The 11,631-nt window shown below is 47.8% G+C and overlaps 5 protein-coding genes across 5 annotated transcripts; 2 read left to right on the forward strand and 3 right to left on the reverse strand.

Annotated features, from left to right (window-relative positions):
* Positions 1–1,690: 1,690 nt before the first annotated feature.
* Positions 1,691–2,419, reverse strand: FSST1_002407 (uncharacterized protein; the record flags this gene model as incomplete). Its single annotated transcript, XM_083228393.1, has 1 exon — positions 1,691–2,419. One exon carries the CDS (start codon positions 2,417–2,419, stop codon positions 1,691–1,693), a length of 729 nt encoding a protein of 242 aa, XP_083092589.1.
* A 985-nt stretch (positions 2,420–3,404) lies between these two features.
* On the reverse strand, positions 3,405–4,922 carry FSST1_002408 (oxygenase MpaB family protein; the record flags this gene model as incomplete). The annotated part of the gene is made up of 5 exons (XM_083228396.1): positions 3,405–3,810; positions 3,868–4,344; positions 4,395–4,424; positions 4,476–4,552; positions 4,611–4,922. 5 exons carry the CDS (start codon positions 4,920–4,922, stop codon positions 3,405–3,407), a joined length of 1,302 nt encoding a protein of 433 aa, XP_083092590.1.
* A 972-nt stretch (positions 4,923–5,894) lies between these two features.
* Positions 5,895–8,242, forward strand: FSST1_002409 (uncharacterized protein; the record flags this gene model as incomplete). Its single annotated transcript, XM_083228397.1, has 3 exons — positions 5,895–5,934; positions 6,006–6,084; positions 6,136–8,242. The coding sequence occupies 3 exons, from the start codon at positions 5,895–5,897 to the stop codon at positions 8,240–8,242; spliced, it is 2,226 nt and encodes a 741-aa protein (XP_083092591.1).
* A 673-nt stretch (positions 8,243–8,915) lies between these two features.
* On the forward strand, positions 8,916–10,740 carry FSST1_002410 (uncharacterized protein; the record flags this gene model as incomplete). The annotated part of the gene is made up of 3 exons (XM_083228398.1): positions 8,916–9,292; positions 9,344–9,851; positions 9,901–10,740. The coding sequence occupies 3 exons, from the start codon at positions 8,916–8,918 to the stop codon at positions 10,738–10,740; spliced, it is 1,725 nt and encodes a 574-aa protein (XP_083092592.1).
* Positions 10,741–11,162: 422 nt separating this feature from the next.
* Positions 11,163–11,438, reverse strand: FSST1_002411 (uncharacterized protein; the record flags this gene model as incomplete). Its single annotated transcript, XM_083228399.1, has 1 exon — positions 11,163–11,438. One exon carries the CDS (start codon positions 11,436–11,438, stop codon positions 11,163–11,165), a length of 276 nt encoding a protein of 91 aa, XP_083092593.1.
* Positions 11,439–11,631: the final 193 nt, after the last annotated feature.

Raw genomic sequence — 11,631 nt, forward strand, 5'->3', positions numbered from 1 at the left:
AGTAATTAATTTATAAGAGCCCAAGCGTAGGTAGGTTACCTACTAACCCATTAGCTTAGTACCTAGGTGAGTTGCCCGCTGAGAAAGCCACACCTAAGTACCGCACCTAGTAGTACTTGAAGCACAATTCGCCGAAGACTCGACCACGTCAGCGCACGATCCAAGGATAATAGTTAATTGCAATAGTGGATCATTTCATTCTATGAATAGCAGACTTGTTTGCACAGACAGCGCATTCCCTAACGACGGGTCATTTTCAACTTTACAAAGCAAGAAATCGCCAGATCTCGATCTTGTTTCCGTCCATTTTAGTACACCCGCAGATTATAGGTGCTGCACCTGAATACAGAACAACCCCACGATCCCTTCACCTAAGCAATTCCATCACTCGCCTATTGCTTAGCAAGTGCCGGATCCTCCTTCGGGTCAAGGAAGAGCCCAGTTGACACTGTTACATCGCGTTGGCAATCTCTTGTTTTCTTTTCCCATCATTTAACCAGTACTTTCTCCCTCGTCTCGTCTCCATACAGCCCCATTTGCATATTCGGTTATGTTGTGTGTAAGTACAATTTGTCGTTATTGCAACGCGTCATCTTGCAGTATACATGTCATAACGACAAATTCTGTTTCTTTCTGTATCTGTGCCCCGACACTAAAACCGTATTTTTTGCGTTTGCCCTCTCCACATTGAGCACGGTGAATTCTTCCAGTCAGCTGGGTTGAGCCCAATAGCTTGGTACGTTGGGATGAAAACTGAGGCTGTCAGATGGTTGACTAGTAGCCAACTGACTAACATAGTAGACTAAAACTAACGGTCAAAGACCATAAACTAAGTCTAAAAACCAAAACTTCTTGCATAACAACTTATAGAGATGTCAATGCTCAAGGCGGTTGTGAAGATCGTGATCTTGTTCATGGTCATGGTCATGGTCATGGTCATCATGGTGGTCGATGTGCTGCACCCTGCGGCCGTGAAGCTCAGCACGGCTAGAGTCAAAAGTACATTTCTACTTTGAGACACTCAGATAACCAAGTAGGTAGGTGAGAACAAGTTAAACTGTTTCTGTTCACACTTCCGCTGTATTCGAAACTTGGCAGGAAGTTGCAGGGTAATTCAGCCGTGGGCACTTATTTTCGTTTTCCACATCCCATCCCTTCTACGTGCGTTCTATTAATCCTTCCATGACCCCGCCAGAGCCCGGTAAGGCCGTAGAGTGGCCAGGGTCTAAACATGCTAAGTCCGTTCCTGAAAGCACTGCTCAAATGGGAAATTAAACCACCACCTTTTGGGTGAGGGCATGAATCAGGCCTTGTCGTCTTTACTCAAAATGAACATCACAAACCAATTACGTCGATACATTTCCCCCGCAATGGAACTCTCTTTTTATTTCTTTGCTACGTTACTCAGGTACCGTCGAGATATCCTTGACGCCTTGTTCAAATTGTTTTAACTTCTCATTGACCACATCTATTTCCGTTCTCTCTCCGCGCTTCTGGAAATAGAACAGCAGAAACGTCGCTGGAGATGGGTCTGATCCCCTTAAAACATTAACGTATTAAACGTGACTCTCAAAGAAACGTCAACTTATGATCCTATCCCAGTCGTAGCCTTATCGTACTGAGCCATTTCCCACTCCCCTATCCTAGGCATGCTCTTTAACTTTTTTTCTTTGTGCGCATTGCAAAGTCACTAGTCCTTGTTGATTCGCTTCCAAACTTCGTGCTCAGCTGCAGCAAGACTGTCGCCGGCAGCCGAAGCCCACTTCTTGGCGGTCGACCAGACTCCCTCGCCCTCGTCTTCCCCTACCAATGATGGTCTGCGTTCGTGGAACACCGAAGCTTCGTGCGCAGCGCGCTGAGAACTGGTGAATTCAGATGCGTGCACGTTCTGGTGGTAGCCAGGTGGGTGGGAAAAGTCGCTACCGCCGGTTCCGCCCAGCACGGCCGTTGGGCCCAAGCCAGCCATCGGTGACGGGCCAGCCGCCGTTACCGTTGATGAACGAGGTGCGGTGAACTCCGAACCACTAGATATGGGAGCATAGGACATCTGAGGAGGCATTTGCGTTGGCTGCATCTGAGTATCACGTAGCGTCTCTCCAGTCTTGGGAGGCGGTGGGAGTTGAGATCCATTTGGCGGCACCGGGGCTGCGCCGGGCTGCGGAGCTGGAGGGCTAGTGTTCATAGTGGTCCGAGTCGGCGTCGGCTGGGCGGGTGCGAAAGCCTGTGGTGCTCCGGTTGGAGCGGGCATGGACGGACGCGCTCCTGGCTGAGCTGCCGGGTAGGTGGAAGTAGGTGCTTCATTGCTTGCTGGTACATTAGAAGGCACTCCAGGATCGCCTGATTCAGCTGTCTTGGGAGTGACACCATCGGGTTTTGCTGCCACGATGGGGCTCGAGGTATGGAGGGTAATGGGAGGCATATCAGTGGTATTTGGAGTTGGCCGTACACAAGGAGTATGGTAAGTATTGGAGAGTTTCGTACGTTTTGAGATTTTGTGATTGTCTTGTTTTGTTTAGTAAAGCTAAAGCTTGTTCTTGAGAATTGGCTTCGAATGAATCAATGAATGAGGTGTTGTCTGAATAAGAATCGTGGCGATGGCTGCCAACTACGTCATGTGATCTTGCTGGCTGCCTGTTGCACATTAGCACGCGGTTACTTGCAGTCAGCCAGCGGGGAACTGTCGATCAGATTCCGTCAATAGCTCCATCTCGTCCAACTTGGTATTTCCAAATGCGGAATACGAGAATTAATTCTTGATCAAACGGTATGCTCATGATTCAGATGCAACGCACATTAGTGACGTAAGGAGTCAAGGTGTGACAAATACCCTGAAGCTCTGCGTTGTTACGGGTTTTACCAGCATACCTCCATGTAACACTTGAGTTTTGAACAGTTGACACACTTAATGTAGTATCTTGCCACGGCAGTAATGAGAAACTTGTGTGTGTCTGTGTGTAAAGATCGGATGGGTGATTGAAACTCAAAGGCAACACGAAAGAGGCTCGTATTAAATGGAGTTGAACCCTGGAAGATTATTACCAGCTTTCTGGTTGGATACACCGTACTCTGTACACAAACCGAGATCATTTATTCGGGTCAACATCAACCGTAATTAGTGCACAATACTGTTTGAATGTACTAGGTACATAATTCGAGGGATGGAAGATGTTTCAATACAAATTGCATTCACTTTGATGGGGGGGCTTCTCAAAGTTTAATCGATGCAACAAATTTGATGACAAATTGCATTCACATTAAATAACTCTAATAAGATTGTTCAATGTCACTGCATACTACCTATGCTGAAATACCATCATATCGCTAGAAGTCTAAACCATGCAATATGCATCGGCAGAATGCTCTCCTCGGTCAAACTTTACTCTCGAACCAGACATACTACCTATCTAAGCTCGTGCGGGCTTGTATGGACAGCCCGCAAACGCTTTTTGTTTCGCTTTCTCTTCGAAAGCATTGGTCTCCTCAATACCCTTGCCAACAACCCTTTCAGGACCGATATCCTCAAAGAGAAACCCTTCAGGCTTCATCTTTACGCCACCATCACCAGGGATTAGTCCACCAGAAAGCCGAGTAACACAAGCCTCAAAGTTCCAGCGCTGCCAGAATGTAGCGGGCACGTAATAAGGCTCCTTCATATAATGGCGGGTAGTGATGCGGCCTGTCTGTTCGTCTGGTTGGGAGAGAAACTCTACACCAGAAGCACGAGGAAGACAGAAGAACCGAACAGCAAGCTTTCGAACAAGCAAAAGACTGTAAGTCAGGACAGTGATGCCCAAACCTGGCTCCGGGAAGCTGTTCATATGTTAGTACACTCGAGTCAGTGAGCAAGGAAGGATGGAATAGACATACCCAAATGCTCGTCTCAACCTAGGTCCCATGATAACACAAGCTGCTGGATACCCGACAGGGGCAGCAAACTTGGGATACGAATCCAACAGCATATCCATCAAGACGTCGCCGAGCTTCTGAACCTCTTTCGTGGGGCGCAAGTACTTGTCCTCATAGTCCGATGCGAAACGTGTCACATCCTCCAAGAACTCGATGCCATCAGTCCACTCAGTCTTATTGAGGATAGTCTTGTAGTCGATATCCATCATATCAGCAACGTACTTCCACAGAGTGGAAATAGCAGCCACTTCCATATCGGTAAGACTTCGCCACTCATACTGGTTGAGGAATCTAACGGGCTCGGCGAAGGAGGCGTAAAGTACGTAGAGGAGGTCCTCTTGCTTGATCTTGCCGGCCTTGATGTACGGTGCGTGCAGGAAGTTTGTACGCGCAATCGCCCTACTAAGAGTTGGTGAATCAGGCGCAAAGTTTGCAAAGCTGAAGGTGTTAGTGATACACTTGTAGTGATGAGTAGTAATTGAATTTACCAGAGATAAACGACTTCAGTGTCTGCATATCTATAAAGTGTATAAGTATGTAGTTACGAGACAGAATGCGGACAACTATACCTCTTGGGGGCTTTCGCAGTAATGGCTAGATCGCTACCACCATAGAGAACATGTCCAACGTTTTGCACAGCATAAGTCTATTCTACAGGTCAACATGGAACTTGCATAGCTTTGGTATTAGTTGGTTGGTCATACCTCAAACAACGCTAACCGGGTGGCAAGATCGTAGAGAAGTGGAAACTCGAGGTTTGCCATAGTCTTGACAATTTCGAAGGCATCCTGGTTTGTCATTCGATTTAAAGAAGCACGATCGTGGAACCCATACTTGGAAAGAAGGGAGTTTATGCGGGAGAACCGAAGAAGAGAACAAAGAGCAACATATCCAAGGAAGAGGCCCAAGAGGACCGGACCAGAGATCGAAGTCGGTGAAATTCTGGTGAGCAAGTCTGATTGGAAACCTGCCGACGATGAGGCGTTCATGCCAGCAACAGACATATGGGCGTCCATATTGGCGTCGATAGCTCTATCAACGGTCTTCTGAATGAGGGGAAAACCACAAACGTGAAGCAGAATTGTCTACAGCAACGGAGTGGAATGTTACCGTATTTATGGAACACCCTTGTAAAGATAGCCGGACTACACGGCGTTCAACCCAAGTTGGGTATGCTTTAGACGTGACGCTAATAACACTGCTAGGATGATGACAAGACTCCACAAACCCTATCAAACGACAGGTGTTGGTAATTGTTGTTGTCGTACAAGAAATACTTGTGCTGTATTACGAGTGTGCTACGGTTGGTATGCAAGAGTTTGTTGGCAGCTGATAGCCTATATAAGCCGCCTCTTTTGACACTTGAAGCCTATCTTGACTTAGTAGATCCGTATGTATGCATGATTCGATTAATACCAAGGAGAGTACTAAAACAGTCAGCGTATCTGCCGTCCTTACACACAGGTGCGAGCAAAGAGGGTGTCGCTACAATTTGCCTATCCAATGATGACGGTCCAAAACGACGGGGGTAAACATCCTCCCTCGGTAGGTAAGTCAAATAAACACCAAGTGAAAGTGTCGATGTTGTAATAACCTCCGGTCCTTGTAGAGCTTGAGCTTTTTCTTTGCAGAATAACACAATGGAAATTTATATCTGGTTTATTTGAGATTGCTTCTTGACGTGTCTAATTTCAAGGTGAGCAGCTCATGAAAGTATCTCCAAAAATGCATTATCAACACATGCATGTGTTAACTACTGGTGGGAGACATGGCTCGATCCTTGTACGGGTTATTAAAAGTCCGATGTGTCGCGCTAAGCTCCATTGACTGCCGCGATCAAGACAGTCAATGGATCAGATGCGCTCCTGGTGTTTTTGAGTTGAGCTTGAGCGCGCAGCAGAAGCTTCTTTATTTTCTCATCATCGATGTGAGCTTGCTCAGCCGTATCAACTCCGAATTATTAGAAAACACAAGACTAGCCCACAAATATGGTTGGAAAAGTCAGCGAAAGGGTCCTCCTACGGGAAGGTATGGTTCATCATTGTTTCTGAAGCAACTGGGCTGTCGCTCATGGCAGATTGCTAACAATATTAATCTAGGTCTCGAGAGGACTGACAATGGCATGAAGCTGACAACATGGCCGGATGTGACGCCAATTAATCAGAAAAACTACTATACGTACGGCTACCCCTTCTTACGCGCAAACGGCCCCTGCTGATGCTGCGGTAGTGATTACATGAAGCGCGATGATCAGGTTCTCGCCCTTCGTCTCCAGAGTGATGCCACACGCGACCGACTAGTCCAGAACGCCCGCGATAGAGACCGTGTTTTGTCCAAGAGCGCAAATGGCGAACTACCGCTTCCCGTTGCAGATCTACCCGACGAAGATGGCGCCGCAACACCATCAGCTGGCATAGACCCCTCTAAGATCATTGTGATCCACCCTGGCAGTCAGAACCTTCGTATAGGCTTTGCGAGCGATGCGCTTCCCAAGACGATCCCTATGACCCTTGCGACAAAATTTCCTCAGACCGAATCCGAGATGCACGAGGCTCTACCACGACGACAGTTCGAGGCTAAGACCGTCGACCAGCAATATGGAGAAGAGTGGTCAAAGAAGTACAATAAACAGTGCAATGACCTCAAGGTCGAGATGAGGGCCAACAAGCGCAAGGTTTTGCCTAATTCGAAAGAACTTGTCCAGACCTTCAATCGCCGCACAGAACCCGAGGTCATTCAAAAGCACAACGACCCGCTCGAGATCGAATGGACCGACATCGAATCACTCGAAGATCCCGACTCTTTGGCTTCATGCTTTATTGGCCACCAGGCCCAGCGCGTTCCTGACGACTCTAACCCCAAGTTCAAACTCTGGTGGCCGATTCAACATGGACAGTGGAACGAGGACGGATACACAAGCCAAGAGCACATGTTTGATGACCTCGAAACTCTTCTCGACAAGGCATTGAGGCACGATCTTGGGTTGAAGAAGAATAGCGAGTGGCAGCAATACAGCTGTGTTTTTGTCATTCCCGATTTATACGACAAGAAATACGTTGAGCAAATCCTACGGTCTTGCATGACATGGTTCGAATTCTCTCGGGTGTGTTTCGTGCAGGAAGGTATGGCCGCGACTTTTGGTGCTGGATACACGCAAGCCTGCGTTGTCGATGTTGGAGCTCAAAAGACATCCGTCACCTGTGTGGAAGACGGTCTCGTCATGGAAGACTCAAGGATCAACCTCAAATACGGTGGTTACGATATCACCGATACCTTCCTTAAGATGATGCTTTACGACAACTTCCCCTACCAGGAAATGAACTTGCGACGACGATACGACTTCCTTCTCGCTGAAGAGCTCAAGATTAAACACTGCACCATGTCACAAGCGGACATTTCTGTGCAGCTCTACCAGTTCCACGTTCGCGCACCCAACGAACCGACACGAAAATACCAGTTCAAGACATATGACGAGGTTATCCTGGCGCCGATGGGAGTGTACGACCCCTCCATCTTTGACAACAGCGCCAAGTTGAAGGGACGACGCAAGCTAGTTGAACGATCTTACAATGCATACGATGTCGAGATCCCTGACGACCCTACCTCTGCGGCTCAACTAGCTATTCTTGCTCTCGTTCAACCATCGATAACATCGAATGTCAACGGATTTGCACAGTCACAGCTCGATGTTTCAACGCCTATGAAGGAGAAGGGACCTTTCTTGTTCGGAAAGGAAGGTGCTGCTAACGGAACTCCCATGGGTTCTCATGCTGGATCTCCTGCGCCAGAGGGCGCCACAACGCCAGCTCCTCCATTCATCTTTGGCGCAAAGGACAAAGACGGTGCCAACGGAGGCAGCCCAGCACCCAATGGTTCTCATACCGGAGGAACCCCTGCTCCTGGAACAACACAACCGCCACCAGGCATGTTTGTTGATGCCGCTGCCCGCACCGCCAAATCTATCGCTATTGAGCAGGATGCTGTCCTACCGGTTGCACCTCTCGATATCGCTATTCTCACAAGTATTCAGAACGCCGCCAAGAACGATGAGAAGAAGTTGAAGGATCTGCTTGGAAGTATTATGGTTATTGGTGGCGGTGCCAAGGTTCCTCACTTCACAGTCGTGCTAGAGGAGAAGATCAAGGCCCGACGACCTGACCTTAGTGACAGAATCCTTGTCAGTCGAAGCGCGAGAGACATGGACGAACAAGTAGTCACTTGGAAGGGAGCTAGCGTTTTCGCCAAGTTATCTACTAACGACTCATGGATCAGCCCCTTTGAGTTTGAGAGATTGGGTGCCAGGACTCTTCACCACAAGGTGCTCTGGGCATGGTAAAGCCACTGCAAGTAAACTATTTGACATTGGACAGATCATAGGTTAATGGAGTTATGGCAAGGGAATGGAGTCTGGGTTCAATGTGTTGTTTGTGGATTAATAGAGCACGCAGCAAGTTTTGAAGGCAGCAATAGATGCATTTGTTTGTTACTGATCTAGGACGAAAAGTCGATATAAACATTTGTTGATTACTGTGAAATAGAGTTGATGAAATGTGGATGATGGTGTAACCAACTCCAACGCCGTTTGGTGATAGCCCAATAACTCATCTGGATAAGCACATCCTTACCGGCTACAAACTTGAATATTTCCAAGACATTTTCATTAACATCTTACGATTTGCTTCCCTTTGAGGGCGATATCGGGTGCAGACATGATGTATTCAGCTTATGTAATGGCCCCGTCATTTCTCAAAATGTTAGGCCCGACATCCGAGCTTCCTTCAAGCTGGAGCTGGAGCTGGAGCTTGACATTAGTTCGCTTCCCCGGTTATTAGTGCTATTATTGTTTGGCATTCATCCATCATCGCGCTTATTAGCACCACTACGTCAATATCCGATTCTCTCTTGCAATATGATGCACTCTTCTCTTGCCTGAACCATCTTTAATCTTATTGCATCGCTTCCATCGAATCGAGTCGAACCGAGACAATACAACACAACCCGTACCCATCATGCTGTTACGATATCTTCCATTTGCGCCGTCAACGACGCCTCTCCAGGCACTGACGTACCTCCTCGGCATATCGCTCTTCTCCATCTCGTTCCTCGTCTTTCTCAATAGCTCCATTTCCTTTGTTATTACCGACTTGATTGGGCAGAAGGAAGGCGTCGGTGATGTTGTAGGAACGCTCGGCTTCGCAGATGAACTGGTCGCACTTGTTGCTTGTCCCGGATGGGGTCTTGTGTCGGATCGTCTGGGTGTAAGATGGGTTGCTGTTATCGGATACGCGATAATCGGGCTTTCGTTGGCTCTGTTTGTCCAGGCGACGAATGTATACCCCCAATTGTTGCTGGCTCGTGTGTTATTTGCCGTCGGCGCATCCGCAGCGTAAGTCAGACGCATCCGAGTCGTGCACGAGCAGTGCTAACTTCGTGAAAGGGCTACCATGGTAACCGCGATTTTACCATCTTTGACCGACGATAGTAACAGTGAAGAGGATGAGGCCCGAGCTAGAATCAAGGCGCTTCAAAATGCAACTGCTCGAAGCAGCATCGCCTTTTCTGTCGAGTCCGAGGCGACTATTACACAGGAGCGATACACACAGTCGGTTTCTGAACGGAGTATGTCAGACTCGGCAGACTCAGCGGCTGGAAGACCATCGAAGCTGGCAGGATTTGTCGGTTTATTCACTGGATGCGGTGCTCTTGTTGCATTGACTCTTTTCCTCCCACTCCCTGCCAAATTTGGCGAGGATGATAATACGACACCCGCCGAAGCCGTGTCTTATAGTTTCTATGTCGTCGCTGTTGTCGCACTGGTTGTGTCTTTGTTTGTAGCAATCGGGCTGCGAAATATCAAGGGTGAAGAAGGCAAGGGTTTTAGGGTTCTCTTTGGGCTTAAAGATGAGAACGAATCTTCTAGATCAGGCGGAAATGGTCCCCAACGGGTAAGTCGAGCACACTTAAATATTGTACACTGTTACTAACGTCGTACAGAAATTGGCACCTTATCTACATCTTATGAAGGATTCAGTCTTCCTTGGCTTTGTCGATTCTCGAATTGGTCTCGGATACGTCGGTGGCTTTGTTGCCAGAGCTTCGAGCGTTGCCATTTCACTTTTCATCCCTCTCTTTGTCAACACTTATTACATTAGCAACGGTTTCTGCAAGGGCTCCCCTCACGATTCTTCGCCTGAGCTCAAGGAGGAGTGCAAAACCGCTTACATTCTCTCTTCTATCTTGACTGGTGTTGCGCAGTTCATGGGTCTCATCTGCGCGCCTATCTTCGGATATCTCGCCAGTCGAACTGGCCGCATCAACTACCCCATCGTCGTCTCAACTGTTTTTGGTATCGTAGGCTACACTGCCCTACCACAACTTGCTAGCCCTGAGATCAAGAACATAGACGGTCGCGGTGGCAGCCCCATAATCTTCTTGGTTGTCTCGCTCCTCGGTATCAGTCAGATTGGTGCCATTGTCTGCAGTCTTGGATCTCTCGGTCGCGGCGTTCTCGCAGTTGAACTACCTCGCACTACGCGTCCTGAAAGCATCCTGCAGCCCGAGGACTACGAATCTGCCAACGACGAGAGCAGACCTCTCATCAGCATCACAACAGACCAAGAGTCCGTTTCTCGTATTCGTCTCAAGGGCTCCATCGCTGGTGTTTACTCACTATACGGTGGCTTTGCTATCCTACTGTTGACGAAGTTGGGAGGATATCTGTTCGATACGCTGTCCAACGGTGCGCCTTTCTACATGATGGCCATTTTCAATGCTGTGTTGCTTGCCTTTTCTCTTGGTATGGATGCCTCACGCACGTTCTCGCATCAGGCGTGAGATATTTTTAAGTTAGTTGTGTACTATTGTGACTGTATGAAGTAATAAAAAGCGATTTCGTTCTTTTCAATCTAATATCCCTAGCGTGTCATGTACGTACAGTTGACTAACCCCGTCATTCATGTATCGTATAGCTTACATTGAAACGAGTGAGTAGTCTTTTCCAATTTGCATTGTTAGTCTTCACTTATTCTGTAGAATCCATGTCCTTTGGAAAATGGCTGCCATAGACCATCACTTTGGATATCATGAATTCTACCACAACTCCCCAGTCAGTACATTGCATCACTTACCATTTATAGAAGAATTATTTATGAGGTGTTCAACGTTTCCATTGGTAATCTAAGCTGTGGTCTACGATACTCAGTTTAGCGGAGTTGTCCAAACGTTTACTCACCTCAACGGGCACTCAGTCCGCAGACCTAATGCCCCCCAGCGCAGTCATCAAAGTCATGTTGGTCATCACGTTTGTTCGTGTTGCCAACAAACTCAGAGACCTCCTTGTCCCTCTTGTCCTCATCCTTCTTCCTCTCTCGAGGGAGAAGAAGCTTGACCTCCCTGAAGGCGTCCTTCACTTTCTGAACCCGGTCCTTGATGGAGTTTTTGAGGTGGCCTTTCACATTGCTTGTGATGACGTTCCTGAGCTCGCGACCGTCTTCAAAAACGTAGACGGGCTGTTCTCGGTGGAATTGAGCCATTGCGACTGAGTGTGGTGGGTAGAAAATTTGAAGGTAGGTAGGGTGCTAATTATAGCAGAGTAGTCTTTAGAAAGGTGATTTCTGGTAGTAGAGCTTTCTGAGTTGCTTCAGTGTGCTTCTTTGCTTAGAGCGAAGAGTGTGTGATGATGAAGGAGGGAAAAGGGGTAAGTTGGGCAGCTATATATACTCCCAG

The sequence above is a fragment of the Fusarium sambucinum genome, chromosome IV, assembly GCF_050947815.1.
Source record: "Fusarium sambucinum isolate potato_lamoka chromosome IV, whole genome shotgun sequence".
NCBI lineage: Eukaryota > Fungi > Ascomycota > Sordariomycetes > Hypocreales > Nectriaceae > Fusarium > Fusarium sambucinum.